The sequence below is a fragment of the Symphodus melops genome (assembly GCF_947650265.1).
Source record: "Symphodus melops genome assembly, chromosome: 7".
Taxonomy (NCBI): Eukaryota; Metazoa; Chordata; class Actinopteri; order Labriformes; family Labridae; genus Symphodus; species Symphodus melops.
This window is the reverse complement of record NC_136697.1, coordinates 4,323,862-4,342,177: the sequence shown is the minus strand read 5'-3', so window position 1 is coordinate 4,342,177 and position 18,316 is coordinate 4,323,862. Positions and strand designations below refer to the sequence as shown.

The following is an 18,316-nucleotide window of genomic DNA, read 5'->3' as shown; positions in this document are numbered from 1 at the left end:
GTGGGACGAAGTTTCAGGCTTCAGGAGCCTGTCGGCTCAGCGTGGAGGAAAAGGACACGCTTCAGTGTTTGTCTGTTTTCTTGTTTTCAGCTGGTTGAGGAAACAGCTGAGAAAGCACGAAGCGAGGCGGGACCCAACCAGGAGGCTCAGCAGGAACTCACTAAAACCCAGGAGGAACTCAACAAGGCCAGAGAGGAGCTCAACACCCTGAAGACCGAGGTTCAGAAAAAAGATGAGGAGGTGAGCCGGATCAGGCTGCACTTTGTTCAAAATGTTTCATGATCAACATCGCTAACTGGTTGGAATGAAATGTTGGCTGATAGATCGATAGATCAAACTTTAGAGCGATGATAGATTTTCAGAATAGTCGCTTCTGTGTTGTTGTTGAATATTTATAAGGAGGGAGGCAGCAGCTCAGTCTGTAGGGTTTTGGGTTTGGAACCAGCGGAGGGTCGTCGGCTCAAGTCTGGTAGCTGGAGAGGTGCCAGACCACTTCCTAAGCACTGCTGGGATGCACTTGAGCAAGGCACTGAATCCCCCCCATCACCAGCCCCAGTCACTCTGACGTCTCTGTCAGTTTATAGGATCCTGTTTGTGGGTATATCAGCCTGTGAGTGTGCAGACGTCATGAATCAGAGAGGCAGAAACAGGATTTCTCCCTCGTGGGATCAATAAAGTAAATCTAAATGTTATTATTGTCTGTGTAAACGGCAGGATGGTTTGTTTGATGTGCTTTATCATCACAATATTTTCACCTGAAATCTATCTTTATAGAAACACTCATCACATCAAATCCAGTCTTTCTCTAATGCTGTTGTTGTTTTCCACACAGGTCCAGAAGTCCCAGAAGGAGCTGGAGCAGGCCAAGAAGGAAAACCAGAACACCAAAGAGAAGTTCCAGGAGACCCAAACCCAACTATCACAGCAGCAGAACCAGCTGAGCGAGGTACTTCAGTTCAGAGCTTTATCGGTTTGACTTACAGCCGTGGACACGAAACACAAATAAACAGAGAGAGGGGATAAACAAACGTGTTCTGATGAGGAACCAAGCCTGCAACTGTTTCAGTATTTAGCAGCGAGGGAACAACAGCAGAGAGCTTTTGTTGTTAAAAACTTTGATGTCCACGGATTCAGCAACAACAGGAAGGGGAGACAAAGAAATCATAGAAAAACACAAATCACATCTTTGCTCTTCAAGGTCCAGTCCCAGCTGTCCCAGACCAAGACTCAACTGCAGCAGAACCAGAACCAGCTGACCCAGAGTCAGAAGGAGCTTCAGCAACACAAGACCAGCAGCCTGCAGGTAGGACATGTGCTGAAGACGATCCTTACTTCAGTTGAATAAGCAAACCTGGCTTTAGTATTGTTTTTGTCTCGGGGTCTTAAAAGGTTTATTGTCATTGGATTGAATGTCACAGTAATCCCTGATCTCCTAAACTTAAAGGTGCAGAACCAGTTAAAATCAACTCAGTCCCAAGTTCAAGCCCGCCAGAACCAGATCCAGCAGATCCAGAGGGAGCTGCAGCAGGCTAAAGAAGCTCTACTAGCTAACCAGAAGGAGCTTCAGCAGACCCAACAAAGCAGCCAACAGATCCACAACCAGGAAGTCAGCAACCTGAAGGGTGCTCTCAGCCAATCAGAGAACAAGGTGTTTACAGCATCTCTTTTTCTTTATGTCCACATTTATCCCACCGAACGCAGCATGCCTTAAGCCTTCTCTTCTCGTAATCATGAAAATGTTTTTAAAAATAATTTTACTTCAATTATTGTTTTAATTGGCAGTTACCGAAGGTTTGTTTTTAGATGTTTTTGTTTTTCCACATAAAACTGATCGTCAAAGTTCTCGGCCGCATTTCTTTATTTCACCTTCAACAAGTTTTAGGAAAAGAACCAATTTAAACCAGTAGCTGGCAGCACCTTTTCCATCAAAAGAGCCTGACATTACTTTTCTGTAGCCGACCGGTAAGACTGGAGAGGAGACGCACTTTTACACTAAAGGAATCTGTAAAAACAATAACCTCATGGTTTCATGAATCGCCGCACATTTCTAACAGACAATATGAAGCACTTTGAAACAACATGAATAAATACAATCCTGAGTTTAAACAACAATAGCCCTGATGTAGAGCGTGCTGCTCACCCTGACTGTATCTGTATGTCTCTGAACACGTCTGAGTGTTACTGCTGTCTGCTCATCAGTAAACCTTTGCTCTCCTCTGAACAGGTGTCTGAACTTCAAGGCTCTGTGGACAGCCTGCAGAAGGTTTGGAAAAGCTTAACACTAAATGTATATTTTAGCTAGGTTCAAAGTTGTAATGCTTCCTGATTGAACTAACCAGCTGCTTTGGAGTAATTAGCCTCAATTCTGATTTTTTTGATTTGGACGTTTTCTGGGGAAACATTTTAAATGATCATGGACGTGTGATTGAACTCTTTAGATTGTGTAACTCTTTAAGTAAATGTTCCTAATCGTTCCTCACTGTCCTGTTCTCCCCTCATTCTTCTTCGTCTGCCTCGGCATCATTCATGCACTGTGCCTTGTTTCTCCCTAAATCTGTCCGGTAACATGAAATACCTGTTGTTGTTTTTCTTAAAGATCGTTGGTGAGCGTGAAGCTGACATGAAGCGTCTGCAGGAGCAGCTAACAGAAGCTAACCAGGCTAATGAAGCTATCCAGGCTACACAGGCCAGTCAGAACCAGAGCTCCCAGTCCGGCCAGGCCACTAATGCTAACGTTGCTAGTGAGGCTAACAAGGAGCTACAGGAGGAAGTGACAAAACTCAGACAAGAGGTAAGCCGTAGTGACAGATCTGTTTCAGGATAGACCCAGCCAAGCAGGCAGTTCTACAACATATATATAAATATAATAATAAAAATATAAATATAAATATGTAAGAACTTCCACAAAGGAAACATCAGTCAATTAAAATCAATTTTAACATCAGTGAATAAAAAAAGTTTTTGACTTTGTGAATGTTTGTGCAGGTACAGTGTCGTCGGTGTAGTGAAGCCAATCTGTACTTTTCATCCTCAGTCATGTTGCACAGTCACATGAGGCGTTCTCTACTGTAGTGCGTCATAAACAACCTGACAGGTTCAGAACGAGTCCATCATTTAAGATCAGCTCCGACATGTGTATTAACATTTAAACAAACGATACACATCTATCCCAGGGGAAAAAGAAGCAGCAGTTTAACGTTTTGTAGTTTGAATAAAACAAGTGGCCAACTGTTAGTTTAATGAAGCCAGAACCATCGAGGTCAATAATACATTTAATGTGTAATAATTAACAGCCAGCAGAGCTCAGTTTGAAGGGACGGTTTTATCTTTGTGTTTTTTTTTTTTTTCTCTTCCTTGACATAAATTTCATGTTGTTTCCCTCCAGCTGTCCGACGGCAGAAACCGAGAGGAGCAGCTGAAACAGCAGATGGCTGAAAAAGAGGAGAAGACGAAGAAGGTGTTCATGGGAGCCAAGTCAAAAATCAGTCAGCTTAACAGTAAGAGTCACTTGATATAAAACACACAGAGGTCAAACATCACTTGAAAAGCAACTAAAACGTTCACACCTTCTAGACGCCAAGGAGCAGCTCAGTAAGGAGATGGAAGAGCTGAAACAAAATAAGGAGGAGCTGGAGGTGAGAATGAATGCTCTGAAGTCTCAGTACGAAGGCCGGCTTCATCGAATGGACAGAGAGCTAAGGGAGCTCAGAGAGATGCAAGTCCATTCTGAGCCCAAAGAAGACCTACAGGACACCAGCGGAGCCAAGGTACCTGCTCATGACACCTGCAGAACCTGAAGCACTCACTGTTCAGTGTCCGTCATCCAGTCAGCATGATCTTATTAAAGGGACACTTCACTTCACCTGTTGAAACGTGACTCTGTGCTGACATCAGGTCATGTATGTGGTAGAAATGTGAAATACATTTTGAAGTTGGTGCCTTCTTGACTGAGTTTTTCCAGAAAGGTGTCTTGTAATGTCGTCGTTTCACTTTGAACACTTTTGGCTCAGAGAGTCATATAACAAACCAGTGTCTGATTCTAGGTGGGGGACCAGCCCAGATCTTCAGACCAGAGACACATATCTTTGAAGACTCCGGCCCAAGAAAGGGGAAGGTAACCATGGAAACAGACACATAATGTTAACCGCTGGAAACTACGCCCTCAGTCATAACCAATCAGAGCGGTTTATTCAAATTTATTAACTCAAGTCACTTTAAAATGTCTTCATGGTTTCTTTGGCAGCTCCAGCTTGTCCGACCCTCCGACAGCCAACATCCGCCCCACGCCAAGCACTCCGTCTCCTAGCAACAAGCCCAGCCCCTCACCAGGTAGTAAGGCTACACCTCGTGCAAGTATCCGGCCCATGGTCACCCCGGCAACCGTCCCTGTCCCAACACCTACCGCCACTGTCATGCCAACGACGCAGACCGACAGCCAGGAAGGTGAGCGCGAGACGTCAAACATAGAACTAGAGCAGAGTAGAAACTGATCTCCTGACGTTTAATGTATTTAATATCGGCCTGTAAATGGACACGAGCGGTGGATCGTTTACAAAAATGACATTTGATAATGCAGTGATTTTTAAAATGAATGTTAAATGTTCAGTCAGAATTGTTCCCATTATAGCTCCTTTCATGGCTCCTTTATGTTCAGACTCCGTCACTATCACCACCTTTAATTTGATGAATCACAATGCACTTCATGTAACATGTTGTATGTTACATACTAAAGGGACAACACGTGTTGTTCTGCTCATATGAAAGACGCACGCTGTTAGCAGATCAGATAACACATTTTATCAACACGTTCTAAGACACGCAAACCTTCAGTGGTGTTGGTGTTTTGGAGTAAATCAGACGGGTTGTTGTGATTGTATTCTTGTTACCGTGGTAACGACAGACTTCAGGGGATGCTTGGTTGTGACTAAGCATCCTGTCCTGAAGACACGTAGTGAACGGACACCGTCCTTGATGTATCTGCAGCAGGTGTGTTTTATAGGCCTCATCATGTGACCCAGCTGTGACCTCTTAATGAGGTTACCATGGTGATGTGGTTGCATCCAGACAGCAGTGAAACGGCCTGTTTGTGTCTCTCCACAGCGCTGATGAGTGCAGGCGCCTCTGTGCACTCCATGTTGGTGAGCACACCGGTGTCACTCACTCAGCCAAGCAGCACCCAGGCCACAGCCTTCGTCCAGCCCACCCAGCAGCAGGCGGCCAATCAGGACGCAGGAACCAGCATGGAGGCAGAGCGACCATCTACTTCATCATCTCAGGGTGGAACAGGTGAGCTCAAAACCCACCAGCTGAGTCAGTGTCCTGTTTACCATCAACATTTATAAAGAACCTTTAAAGACGGGAAAGATCCAGAACAAATCTGTATCCCTCCTTAATACTGAAACTGTGTTTAATAGTTCAATGAAAAATGCAAATGAAGAATAGCTCAGTGTATAACTGAGGGGTAACATGGATCAGGTTGGTGTCCTTCACAGTGTTCACATATTATCTGCAGAGACATTTAAAATAAACATTTAATAACTTTTAAGCTCTTTGAATGTTTGAAGATCTTTTCCTCTGAAACACTAAACCAGCGGACACATTTACAGAACAACTGAGCGAGCCTTTATGTTTTCTCAAGTATGAGTTCCCTCTGAACGGAGAGATGAATAAAACCTGCTGTTTAACTCTGCTCTCTGCTGTCCTTTTGTCTATGAAGCTGGATCGAAGCGAGAGAGAGAGGAGGAGGAAGAGGAGGAGGACCGACGAGCAGAGAGTTCACACACACATTCATTCAATAAAAAACTACGACTGAAGCCCACGACTGAGCTGCAGGTAAACTCAGCTGCTCCCTGTGTTCTTCACTTCAGTCTCACTGCAGTCTCAAACATCACTCTGTGTGGATAATTAGATGACTTTAGAGTCACTGATGTAATATTTCCATTTTAAGCACTTTAAAAGTTTAATTTGAACCTCTTGAACAAACTTCTGTCTCTGAAGACACACGACCTTCAGACGTGTTGTGACTCAGCCGTCTCTGTACGTCCTGATGGACTCTGTGACGGTGTTACACGGCTCTGTAGATTTACAGTGTGCTTAGACTGAAACCTCTCACCTGTTAAAGCTGATCGTTTGTGTTTCCTTGGTTCTTGCTCGTGTTGTTCGTACTCTCTGATGTACGTCTCTTTGGATAAAAGTGTCTGACACGTGAATTATAGAATTGATTGAAGGTGAAATGTCTCAATCAGCAGCCTGACTCATATGAGACGGTGTTTATTCATTTAGAACCTGTTTGTTTGTTTTTATTGTTTATTAGTTAGATCGTTCTGTACCAACATGCTTCACTGAGGCGTCGTAGACTTCCCTGAACACGACAGAAATCGTCACACAGGAGGAAAATTTAAAGCTTTGTTTCTCTCTGGGAAATCCCCCCAAAAAACAGCTACTGTTCCAGACTGTGCAGTATTTATTTGTTTTAGAAGTTTATCTTTGAATTCATTGATCCACTTCCTGGTCTTTGTTGCGTTTCAGGTGGAAGCGGATGAAGAGATGGAAGGAGAGCTGAGGGACGAGGGAGAGCAACAGGATTCACCTGATGCCACTCAGGTTGGTCACCAATCAAAGTCCCTGAGGAGGAGTGACTTAGCTCAGACCTCCACTTGTGAACTTTAAAGTTTTTACGTGAACTTAAAGCAGCGGTTGCTAACACCTGGCTAAATGAGACTACAGTGGTTGTCATGGAGACCTTAAACGTCATCATGCCGGGAACTCTCTCACTAATCCTCCTTACAGCCTCTAGTCATGTTTTTCAGAGCTCTTGTAAATATGAGGTTATTAAACAACTTATTAAGCTAACGTTTAGCTAGCTTGTTGAAACCGCTGATTAGATCGATGAAGCATAACGGTCGTGACCTCAAAATCAACTGACCGCGGTGTAGTTAGCTTGTAGCATAACGTTAGCATTTTACTTCTATGGGCTGCATTAACTCTTCAAACTTCATATAAATGATGTTCATCTGTAAAGATTATCCAGCTGAACTAAACAGCTACACATCAGATTATTTTCTGCAATCATCCAAAATCCAAGAAATAAGAATTCTCGTTTGAACTCATGGTGAAGACACTTCATCACTTTTCCAGTCTATTGGCCTCAGATTAGAAAGTTTAATGGAGACTTTATCACCTTTACATGTTTTGAGTGAATCTGGTAACAACTTGAAAACACGTCACAGCACACAGACTCTGTTTGCTCTTCAGTAGACGGCTGTGAAGCCTTCGATGAAACGAAGCCTTCAGAGTGTGTATGTTTGATAAAAGCCCCTCGTGTTGGATAAAACATTTGATGTGTTTTGGATGCAGACGCTTCCTGGAGACGATGAAGACGCTGAGGAAGAGGTCGTGTCCCAGACGGTCACCTCTGATCAGCTCTCCTCTCAGGGCGTGCCTATAATTCGGGACGTCATCGTGATCGACACGGACAGCGAGAGCCGTGAGAGCAGAGAAGGAGGGGACAAGCAGGAGGAGAACGACGAAGAGGAAGACGAGGAGGAGGACGAGGAGGAGGAAGAAGATGAGGTGCTCTTTTGTTCAGGATTGTCTCTAAATGCTGTCAGATTTGATTTAGTGCCTTGAGTAAATTCCCTTCTTCCTTTGCATCAGTATAAGGAGGAAGATGAGGATGATGAGGACGAGGACGATGCTGGTGACAGCAGAATGACGCGACAGGAGGACGGTGAAGAGGAGAGCAGGAACGCAGAAGAAGAGGAGGAAGGTGTGGAGGAGGAGGAGCCGTCAGAAGCCCCCGAGGCCGAGACAAATATATGTGGAGCCTCTTCTTCAGGCTCGCAGCGACCGTCTGAGCCGTCACACAGCAGTGAGTCCCCGCTCTGCTCCGTTTCCTCCTCACGTCACACCTGCCTCACGCCGCTTCACTTGTCTCTTCCAGGTGAAGGCAGCAACAGCACAGCGTCGGAGCCCGACCCTCAAAGAGAAGCCTTACACCTCCCTCCAACCCCCTCCTCCTCCTCCCCCTCTGTGCTCCCCTCCTCTCTCACACCCCGCCTGCACCACCCACGTCGGCCCCCGCACCCGCTCCCACCACGCCTCTATATTCAACCGCCCGCCCCGGAGCTCGGACCCCCACACACACAGGTACACACACACGCACACACAAAGGTACACACACACGCACACATAGATAAACACACACAGGTACACACACATGCACACACACACAAAGGTACACACACACGCACACTTAGATAAACACACACACAAACACACACATATAGGTACACACACACGCACACACAAAGGTACACACACACGCACACATAGATAAACACACACACACATAGGTACGCACACACATACACAGGTACACACACATACACACACGCACACACACAGGTACACACACACACACACACACACACACAGATACAAACGCAGGTACACACACATGCATACACACACACACAGGTACACACATGTATACACACACATAGGTACACACCCAGGTGTACACACACACACACACACACACACACACAGTTGAATGTTGAATGGCTTGTTGACACTTGTGAAATGTGTTTGTCATCAGAGACAGTCGTCCCAGCTGCGCAGGCCGTCCGTGGGACGCCAGCTGACGCCCGGAATCGGCAGCATGGTAAGAGAGGAGGAAGTGTGTGCTGCTTTGTGGTCATGTGACGAAGCGCCTGTCGTGACGGTGGTTGTGTTTGCATGTTACAGCACAGTTTCTTCGACGATGACGACAGAATGGTTCCCAGCACTCCCACTCTGGTGGTGCCACACCGCACTGATGGCTTTGCAGAGGCGATACAGTAAGATGGAGCCGCTGATATCAGCAAGTCAGCGCTCACACTGAACATGTCTGTTACAGTCGTAACATGAAACTGTCTCCTCAGCTCTCCTCAGGTTGCAGGTTTGTCCACCAGGTTCAGGTTTGGACCTCCAGAGGACCTGCTGACTCAGACGTCCGGCTCCCACTCTGACCTGGGACAGCTGGCTTCCCAAGGAGGTAAAAGACACGAGCAACACCTGAGCGAGGCGCTCATCGTTCCACTTCTCTTGTTACACTGAGTGTGTGTGTGTGTGTGTGTGTGTGCAGGTCTGGGAATGTACGAGTCTCCTCTGTTCCTGGCTGCTCATGATGAAGATGGAGGAGGGCGGAGTGTCCCCACAACCCCTCTACAAGTGGCTGCACCAGGTGAGACCCTCGGCCTGTGTTTTATATCCACTCAGTCTGTGTCTGTGATGAAAAAGCTCCCACATGTCCCGTCTGTCTCCGTCAGTGACGGTCTTCTCAGAATCCATGCCTTCAGACAGCGGCGACAACATGGCATCCCAGTCGGTTCCCATGGTTACGGCCTCCACCGGGATGGCTCCTGGTGCGGATGATGGAGACGAGGTCTTCATGGAGCACGAAAGAGAAAGGTGAGCACGACGTAAACCCCGACACGGACGGAGCTGCAGCGACTGGTGATCCAGATTGTTCCCTGGAAAGTGACTTATTTAACGGAGCTTGTTCTCCTTCAGCCCGGGCATCGAGTCATCTCTGGAGAGCCAAACAGACATGGAGTCAACAGGACAGCAAAGTGACGATGCATCTCTTCCATCTACCAGTCAAGAACCCGGTAATATGTCGCTTTAAGAAGTAGGATTTAAACTGTGTTTCATTTTCCTTCACATGTAGTGCAGAGCTGCTTTATCATACGCTGTCTTTCTGTTTGTTACTGTGATAATCAATCAATCACCCTGCTGTTTAACAAGTCCTGCTGTAGTCTAACACTGTGAACTTTATTCAGTGTGCTGACGAGTTTGATCCATCGACAGTCGGCTCTTTATATCGACGACGAGCAGAAAATGCTACTGATGTTGTTCTGATGTGTTTTCACAGATATCAGACGCCCCTCCTTGTTTCTACATGTCACATATTATTAGTGCACCTACACGATCAATATCGACTCTGCTCACAGGATTATCATTCAAACTGCAGAACCCGTGTTAGGCTGTATAAGATGTGTTTATTTCTGTCAAGATGAGATCTGCTGTATGCTGGTGTTCAGAAGGAGTCATGTCTTATCACTGACTTTCTTCCCAGACTCCATCAGTGTTCCTCAGCGGCGCCTGGTGTCCAGCCAGCCTCTGATCAGCAGCCTGTCTGGCAGAGGGAGCAGAGGACGGGTGGAGGCCAGGACGCTGCTCAGCCGCAGGGGCAAGTCTCTGAAACCGTCCGATGATTAAAGGATTCACCAGAGACGACTCATCTCACTTATTCTTCTCCTCACAGGAACTATGTCACGTGGAGGAAGGGGCGGAGCCACAGGCCGAGGGGGCATGAACTTCTGATCATCACCAATCACTAATAAATCAATTCCATGGCTTTGTTCCTTTTTTATGTAGTATTGAGTACATGTCCTGTTTAGTTAAAGATGATGATCCTTCTCCTTTAAGGATTATAAGACTTTGTAGTTTGTTTTTGTGAGGTCACACTCGAGTGTCTCATGTTATAATCATGTTTATTTTCTGTCCTGGTTTTGTAATGTCAGTTTGTTAATTTCTCTTTGAACTGCTTTTGTTTTATTAATAAAGTTAAACAATTAGTTTTATGAATATTCTGTGTTTGTGTTTGTACTAAGTAGACGGATTGATCTGATGATCATCCCTCCCTCTCATCACTGCCAACATGCTGCTGTTTGGTTAAAAAAAGAAAAAAAAAAAGCGCCTTCAGAAACTCGACGCTGTTCCTGTATTAGAGGGTCGACTGCACTTCACATTTTTCCATCAAACATTTATTAGGAACTGAAAGAACCGTGATGAAGAGAGATAATCAGTCATAGTTAAAATGGCTTTTTATTAGGACTCGCTTCTTTTTTTACTAATAAGACGGAAACCAGGCGCACTGATAACTAATGACACACCAAGGAGATCATCGGCCGGTGTTGACTCGGCATCAACGGCGTGGTTGGAGGGAGGAATCTCTCTGATTGGCTCGTTCAGTTCAGTGAGACAAACAGGAGAGCCAGTGCACAAGAAGCCCCTCTTCTGTTCTTCTTTTAATGAAAGACCAAAGAATGATGACGCCATTTTCAACTTTTAAAAATGACTGAGCAGACATTTTGGAATAAGATATTTTACCATAATTTATGCTTTAAGCTCCTTAAATGACACTTGGCTGTTTTTCTTTCATTATGAAGAAACTAATTAAATAATTTCCTTCATTTCATTTGACATTGACTATTTTTAGTCTGTTGGACAAACAAATCACCCTGGTCTGTAGGAAATTAAGTTGAGATATTTGGGTCCTTTTAAAATTTACTGACAAAATTAAATAGGAAATAAAAAAGTGATATAGTTGAAAGGTTTTTATTCATGAAGAAATACACAGCTGCAAGGTTTAAGATGATATTGCAGGATGAAGGCTGAAGCAGTTACATTGGTGAAGAAGAACTGTGTCCTCTCTTCAGGCGGCTCCTACGGGCAGTGCAGCCACACTTTGATGGAGTTAGCCGGGAAGGGAGGATTCACATCCGGAGCAGCAGCAGGGCTGGTGAAGGGTAGAGGTGCAAAGACTGAATCTGGGTCAGGTTGTGTCAGAGCTGGCATGTTACCAGAAATCTTGATGTTGAAGAAAAGAGCTGCAGAGAGACGAGGAACACAGATTCAGCTTCATCACACAGTCCACAGTTAATATGGAGAAACACAAATGTTGATCCTCTGCTCCTGTTCATTCTGGATAACAATGAAGGGATTGTTCTTACATCCAGAGAAGACGTAGTGCTGGTATGGATCACTGATCCGAGGCCGGGCTATCGACAGGGCAGCAGAGACGGGCATGGGGAATCCCTTCAGAGATTTGAGCTTGATCTCTTTACTAAGACGAACTTCTGGAAGATACGATTAACATCATTTAGTCAGCTGGAAACAGATATTGCTCTCTAATGTTCACTGTAATGTCAGTATTTGATGTTAAGTTAGATCTGAGTTGTCAGTGATTATCTTGAGTAAGCTTGTGAGAAGGTGTGCGAAGCTTTTTCACCCGGCCACAGAGAGGATCGACTGGGTCTGTTGCTGCAGGAGGGAGCGCTGCCTGATGGGAAGGTTAACCTCTGCATGACGTCACCTAGAAGACAAAAACATCCAAAAGCTTATGGATGATCACATTTAAGGTGCAGAGTGTTTGATCATGTTGGACTCTAAATAAAAGACTTTTGTGATTTAGCACAATGCAAGTTTCACCTGATCTACACTGATGTATTTTGTCCAGTTGGCAGCTATTGATCATGCTCTTTACATGTAGAATCAGGTATCTGAATCCCTCCCATCACCTCTGTGTAAAAGTCCTGTTAAATTACCTTTCTTAAAGAAGAACACGGTCTCAGGTCTGCCCCTGCTGGCAGGTAGTGGCAGTGCAGCACTCATCCTTCCTGTCAGACCTGGGAACTCTGAGGCCAGAGGTTTCGGATAGGCCGGCTCCATCACCATGTTTTTATCCAGACGCCAGTATTGGTCTCCCTGGAGCGAAGGGGAGGAAACAAAGAGCATTTCCCTCATGTAGAAAGATAAAGGAAACATCACTATCGCTGCAGGTGTTGACAGAGAGATGGTCAATTATTCCATGAAATAACTTTAACTCAACATCTTCAGATTGTAACTTTTAAACTGAAAGGAAAACAATGCTTAATCGATCCGTGTTAAAATTGCAGATAATTCAAATCATTTTCCTGAAAGTGCAAAAAAAGATTGTAAATGATAATCAAACATTATAAATGTTCTCTATAACATTTTGTTTTTTAGAATTTCATATTTTTACAACAACAATAACTTGGGCATATATAAAAAAAGTGCCTTCCAAGACACCCAATGACTCTTTACAGCTGTGGCTCAGAGTCGTCATCTTTTTAGGGTTTGATCCCCGGCTGAGCAACATGACCGCTGGGTCCTCTACCATCAGTGTGTGAATGTGTGTCATCAGGTGTAAAAGCACTTTGAGCCGTCAGAAGAGCAATATAAGCTCAAGTCCATTTACAAATGGAGGGCAGTAAGAGGAGACAACAAAAAAGTTAAAACTAAATATTTAGTTTTTGTCAACAGTTAGATTTAAAGTACTGAGAGGAACAATGTGTTGGTGATTTGACCTGCAGCCTTCGTACCTTGATGATGTAGGTGTTGCCCTCGCAGTTGCAGCGTGTGAAGACGGTATCGATGGGAGACGGGATTCCCAAACTGTCCAGGATATTCTGTGGACGACCGACTGAGCGAGTGACCGGGTTCACCGTCCAGAACAGCTCACCTGAAACAAACCAGGAGAGCTTGAACAGAAGTCCTGACGCTCATCTTTAGCTTGTATTATCATCGTATGACTTAGACAATGTGAAACAAGACAACATCACACATTCTGACCTTTGAATATCAGCATGGTGCCGTTGCTGAGCACGGTCATCCCGTTGATGGGAGAATCACTGCAGAGGTTCAGATCAGCAGAGACGCCTACACACAAACACGATTTACTGCACGCTCAAGATCGGAACTTTTGTTTTTACGACGTTGGAATTCTTTGCATTTCTCAATAACTGAAACAAAGAAAAGGTGGTGAAAACCAAACATACAGCCATCACATCTGCTCCTGTCCTACCTGTCCCTGGTCCCTCAGAGTCCTCCTTCACTAAAGAGTGACCTAAGGCCTGCACGATGTCCTGCAGGGTGTTGGGTCTGGGGCCGGGCCCGGCATGGCCACTGTAACCTTTGAACAAAACACAACAATGTTTAATTGTTATGATGTCATACTCATCTTTTTCATAATCCCGGTATTCTGCTTTTAGAAAGAAGGAAAAGAAGATCCAACATTTTGTCTCAGTCAACTTTAAGAAGAACAGCAGTCATGGTTTACCTTGACTTGGTTCAGATGGAGCTACTTCCCCAGGCTGTAGCACCAGATGGACATTCAATGTACCACCATCAGCTCCTGAACTAGAGGGACTGACAGGAGCATTGCTGCCCTGAGACTGAGCATTGTAGCTGGGCAGAGAGGAGCCTGATGCTGCTGATCCTGGAAGTCCACCATGAGAGGACGGGAGGGACGATGGCAGCAGACCAACTGGGATCTTACTCAAACCTTCAGGAGAAACAAAACGAGATATCTACAGCTTGCATCATCTTTGGAGGAAAAACTAGTAATTTAAAAATGAACTAGAAACAATATCACAAACCGTGTTGGAGGGGAATGGTTGGATTAGAGGGAGGGGCGGGGCCAGAGGAGCCCGCAGCTGACGGTTTGATGAGGCCTAATGTCCTTGAACATTGAGCTCCAGGGTACTGAGAGCAGTGACTGCGTGCTAAAATAAGATATTAACAATATTATTGTTTATCTTTACATTCAAAAAAACATATTCTGTTTAACATTTATAAAGTGCAAACCTTTGTGAGTTTGTTAAAACCCATCAACAGCGATTAAAGACCGCATTAAACCTTTTTGTGTCGACAAATATAAAATGTTTGATTCAGTGCAGTATTGAAATTACACATCTGTCAGTGAGTAAAACTAAACTAAAATATTAAAGACACATTCCCACAGTGGGACAGACAAGAAAGAGTGCATCCTCATCAACCCAATTCAACAACGTCTACAAAACCTCTGTGACGTGTTTTTTATAAAAAGTCTATAAAAGCCCTGCCAGGAGTCTTTGTCTGGTTGTGAATATAGTGACACCTCGTTAAGAAGACCATCAGCATGAAGATCGTCTTTTACTACACCTGCCAGGTGACAATAAAATGTAAACACACACACTATTCACCACAACAATCCACACTTGGAAAAAAGTTGTGTAAAAGAGCCACAAAAAGAAAAGAGTGTCCAACAGAACTAAAGTCCATGCAGGAGTTATTAGAGATGATCGTGATCGATGTGTGGATCAAACAACAGTTCAACCAACCTGAGTACCATTCCTCACTCTCACTGTTGGACCTGTTCTTGCCTCTCTTGGATTTGCGTTTTTCTGAGAAAGTAAAAAAGTAAAAACATGAAATGAATACAGTTTAAGGAAGAAGGTGAAATCACTGACATGTATGAAGTTTGTGAGAAGGAAGAGAGAGACTTTTTATGTCAGATGGAGAGGAGAGTTTCTCAGGTTGAAATGATGGACATCATTTCATTTGTGTTTACATTTTATACTTTTCAAATCATTGCAAGAGTAGCAGTTTGCTGTGAGGCACTTTGCCTTTAAGGTTGCTACGGTTACGGTGGTGGTTGCTCAGAGTTTGAGAAGCACAGCAGTTGCTCCCGTGCTCTTTAGTTTTAACATTTAATTAAGTACATGTGTTATTAGAGTTGTCACCACAGGAGCACCTCTACAGTATTTATTTGTCTTCATATCAGTTTGAGATTTTCTTAAAAATCTGCTGATTGAGTTGATTTAAAAGGACTCCTTTCTGATTCATGTTCTTATTTAATACTTAAAAAGCAGATGAGACAAATCAATCAGTGCTCCTCTCAAAGCTCGGGCTCTGCCCTACTAGCATACATAAAGGACAATTATTGCAATTGGACTACACATCAATCCATTATTCCTTGTTGCATAGCACAAGGTCATAACGAGTGCCAAGTCCAGAGGGGCTTTCTGAAAGGTGCAGATTACAGAGCGTACTTGTTAAGAAAGAGGGGAGAGGTGGAGATGGGATAAGATGCAGGACAGGGCTCCATCTCATTTGAGTGAAAGCTCCACTGAAGGAAAGATCTGCTGCTGAGTTCACTGTAATCGATGACGTCTCACCTGAAGCTGCAGACCTCAGAGCCTGGACGGTCTTCGGGGCTGAATATGCCACATCTGTATCAGTGGAGAGCACAACTTTCACTTAGTCAACTCTTACAAATCTCTACAAAGTATTTATCTACACTTACGTTGACAGCTTTATCTTTCACAGCGGTAAATCAATTATAAAATAAAATGTTTAAACTGTTTGCCTGGGCAGCTGTGGCTCAGTGGTTGTCTCTCAACCAGAAGGTTTGGGGTTCAATGCCCTGAAGTCCAAGTTGCTCAGCAGCATGTGAACGTGTATCAATGGGATCGGTGAATATGGATGGATGAATACCTGTGTGTGTAATGTGCTCTGAGCAGTCACATGACTCGTACAAGTATCCGTGTATTTTGTACTGTTTAATGCTTACCACAGTGTTGCTGGTAGTCATGACAACAGGTGTTGTATTGGATGCACAGTGGATCACACTCACACGGCTGACCGCGCCTGAATGTCTCGCCACAGCGACCCATACAGGACTGACCTGAGAACAACAGAGCATTGCTTTTAACCATGAGTGGTGTTTTCCTAAGACCCCGCCCACCTTCAGTTCTCTGGCCGTGCCCCCCTGACGATGAGGATCCTGATGAAGCTGGTCTTATTTCCCCTTAGAGAGGACTTTTAGGTCTGGCATCAGTCATCTTGTATTCTTGGTCAATATTGATGTCTTTTGCTCTCAGTCGCTGTGCTTGCTTCTGATTTTATTCAACGTTTTTATTTTCTATATGACCCGACATTTGAAGCTGTGTAGCACTCCCTCCTCCCTCCTGATCCTACACTGATCTCTCTTACATGTACTCACTGTGCCAAGCTTTTACTACTTTAAACAGATGTTAAAAATCGCTCCACCACAGTGCGCGCGACCCCATGTATTGAGGCTTAGTCCTCGCGCGCGGGCGGCCCGGGTTCGCGTCCGGCCTGTGGCCATTTCCCGCATGTCTCTCCCCACTCTCTCTCCCCCTTTCCGACTCTATCCACTGTCCTCCCTCTACAATAAAGGCAAAAAAAGGCCAAAAATAAAAAATCTTAAAAATCGCTCCACCTTGGACGAGCTCTTCAGTATCACACTTCTCTGTCAGACTGTGCAGACCGGTCAGACTCAAAAAGCTAAAGTCATTCTCTCTGCTGTGGCTGAATGTGGAAACAAAGATTTATAGAGGCAGAGCAGAAGAGAGAAAATGAAAAACGGCTGCTCTTCAACTCTTTATATAAAGTACAAAAAAAGGAAGGAACACTTATTTTTCACAGCTTATTACTGATCCCGGTCATAAACCCAGAGTCCTGTTTAAATCAGTACGACCTGTGATTGGTCCCCTCTATAGCCTGCATGTTCGACAGAGATCTGTGGACCATTTCTCATTTGCCTCACTATCAAAATTAAAGAGATTCGTCAAAATGTGAACCCTGCTAAGCGAGCCTTTTGACTCTTGCTCTCCCTCATCACTGAAATCACTTCAGGGAAATCTCTCTGGCAGCTCGAGAAAGCACTTTTTATAAATCATTCATCCGTCCGTCAGACTGCCATCCTACTCGTTTGAAGAAAAAACAGCTGAACTATAAACACCTGCTCTCCGTCTGTCTTTAAAAACACACACTTTAAGAGACCCTCTCTTGATCCCTCTGTTTTCTGTAAACGTTTCTGACATTAGAAAATAATGACTGTCTCAGTCTGGGTACTGCACTGAGACAACCCTGGTCAAAGCTTCCCATTATTTACTATTTGCATCTGATCCTGTGCTGTGCTCCATTTTCATTTACCTCAACCTTTAATACTCCGGACCACAGTGTCTTAATCAGCTGTATGTCTGTAACTCATAGAGATGAATGGGGCCTACAGGGTGCGTGTTGTCTTATTTACCATGATAATAACGTGGGTAAAAGTCCTGTGAAGGCACGGCACAGACACTCATTGTCACATGACACTGTTTAAACTCAGCAGAACTGATCTGTCACCATCTGAAGTCATTACCACGTCTGGCTCCTGAAAAACCTCTCATTCATTCTGAGTGCAACAAGCAAAGACTACAATTCAAATGAGCTTAAAAACATGACAAGAGAAGTGACACACCTGTCTTTGCTTATCTTCACGAGTGAGTTCAGCTCATGATTTTAAGGTCACCATGACAACATGCTGAAGGGAACATTGTTTTTATGCATTGAGTAAACTCGTCTTTGGAGGGTCTTACCAGTGGAGCAAGTAGCCTCAAAGTCCTGGCAGCACTCATTGTGTTGGAGGCAGCTGAAGTCACAGGTACACGACTGGCCTCTGGCAAAGCTCTCGCCACAGCGACCCACACAGCTGCCTAGAAAGACATTAAAGCAACACTGTGGACATATGACATGTTAAAGCTGTCTGACAATAATCAGCCAAGATCGAGGCGTAAACAAAGCGTCTGAAATTTAAAATAATTACATAAAATCAGATGTGAATCCCAACATAATAAATAAATGATATCACCAACATTATCTGACAGTCTAATAAGGTCGAGGCTCACTGTGGAAA

The 18,316-nt window shown here is 44.4% G+C and overlaps 2 protein-coding genes and 1 long non-coding RNA gene across 3 annotated transcripts in view; 1 reads left to right on the top strand and 2 right to left on the bottom strand.

The window, feature by feature from the left end:
* Positions 1-10,632, top strand: part of LOC306826193 (nucleoprotein TPR-like) — a 28,098-nt gene extending 17,466 nt beyond the window's left edge. The window contains exons 32-55 of the mRNA XM_079347367.1: positions 91-240; positions 833-946; positions 1,199-1,303; positions 1,445-1,648; positions 2,225-2,263; positions 2,597-2,791; positions 3,386-3,497; positions 3,574-3,767; positions 4,044-4,114; positions 4,244-4,443; positions 5,101-5,286; positions 5,717-5,832; positions 6,529-6,603; positions 7,357-7,572; positions 7,657-7,870; positions 7,943-8,148; positions 8,600-8,665; positions 8,749-8,840; positions 8,925-9,037; positions 9,128-9,226; positions 9,312-9,453; positions 9,556-9,653; positions 10,121-10,234; positions 10,310-10,632. Coding sequence (XP_079203493.1) covers positions 91-240; positions 833-946; positions 1,199-1,303; positions 1,445-1,648; positions 2,225-2,263; positions 2,597-2,791; positions 3,386-3,497; positions 3,574-3,767; positions 4,044-4,114; positions 4,244-4,443; positions 5,101-5,286; positions 5,717-5,832; positions 6,529-6,603; positions 7,357-7,572; positions 7,657-7,870; positions 7,943-8,148; positions 8,600-8,665; positions 8,749-8,840; positions 8,925-9,037; positions 9,128-9,226; positions 9,312-9,453; positions 9,556-9,653; positions 10,121-10,234; positions 10,310-10,368 — 3,180 coding nt within the window. The 3' untranslated portion in view covers positions 10,369-10,632. The remainder of the gene's footprint in view (positions 1-90; positions 241-832; positions 947-1,198; positions 1,304-1,444; positions 1,649-2,224; positions 2,264-2,596; positions 2,792-3,385; positions 3,498-3,573; positions 3,768-4,043; positions 4,115-4,243; positions 4,444-5,100; positions 5,287-5,716; positions 5,833-6,528; positions 6,604-7,356; positions 7,573-7,656; positions 7,871-7,942; positions 8,149-8,599; positions 8,666-8,748; positions 8,841-8,924; positions 9,038-9,127; positions 9,227-9,311; positions 9,454-9,555; positions 9,654-10,120; positions 10,235-10,309) is intronic.
* On the bottom strand, positions 10,492-10,831 carry LOC306826195. The gene is made up of 2 exons (XR_013779386.1): positions 10,760-10,831; positions 10,492-10,708 (listed from the first exon to the last, which is right to left on the bottom strand). It is a non-coding gene; the product is annotated as an uncharacterized lncRNA (long non-coding RNA).
* A 662-nt stretch (positions 10,832-11,493) lies between these two features.
* On the bottom strand, positions 11,494-16,286 carry prg4a (proteoglycan 4a; the record flags this gene model as incomplete). Its single annotated transcript, XM_079348848.1, has 12 exons — positions 11,494-11,657; positions 11,781-11,906; positions 12,059-12,142; positions 12,375-12,534; positions 13,173-13,312; positions 13,423-13,509; positions 13,655-13,762; positions 13,910-14,134; positions 14,229-14,354; positions 14,952-15,014; positions 15,789-15,863; positions 16,184-16,286. 12 exons carry the CDS (start codon positions 16,284-16,286, stop codon positions 11,494-11,496), a joined length of 1,461 nt encoding a protein of 486 aa, XP_079204974.1.
* Positions 16,287-18,316: the final 2,030 nt, after the last annotated feature.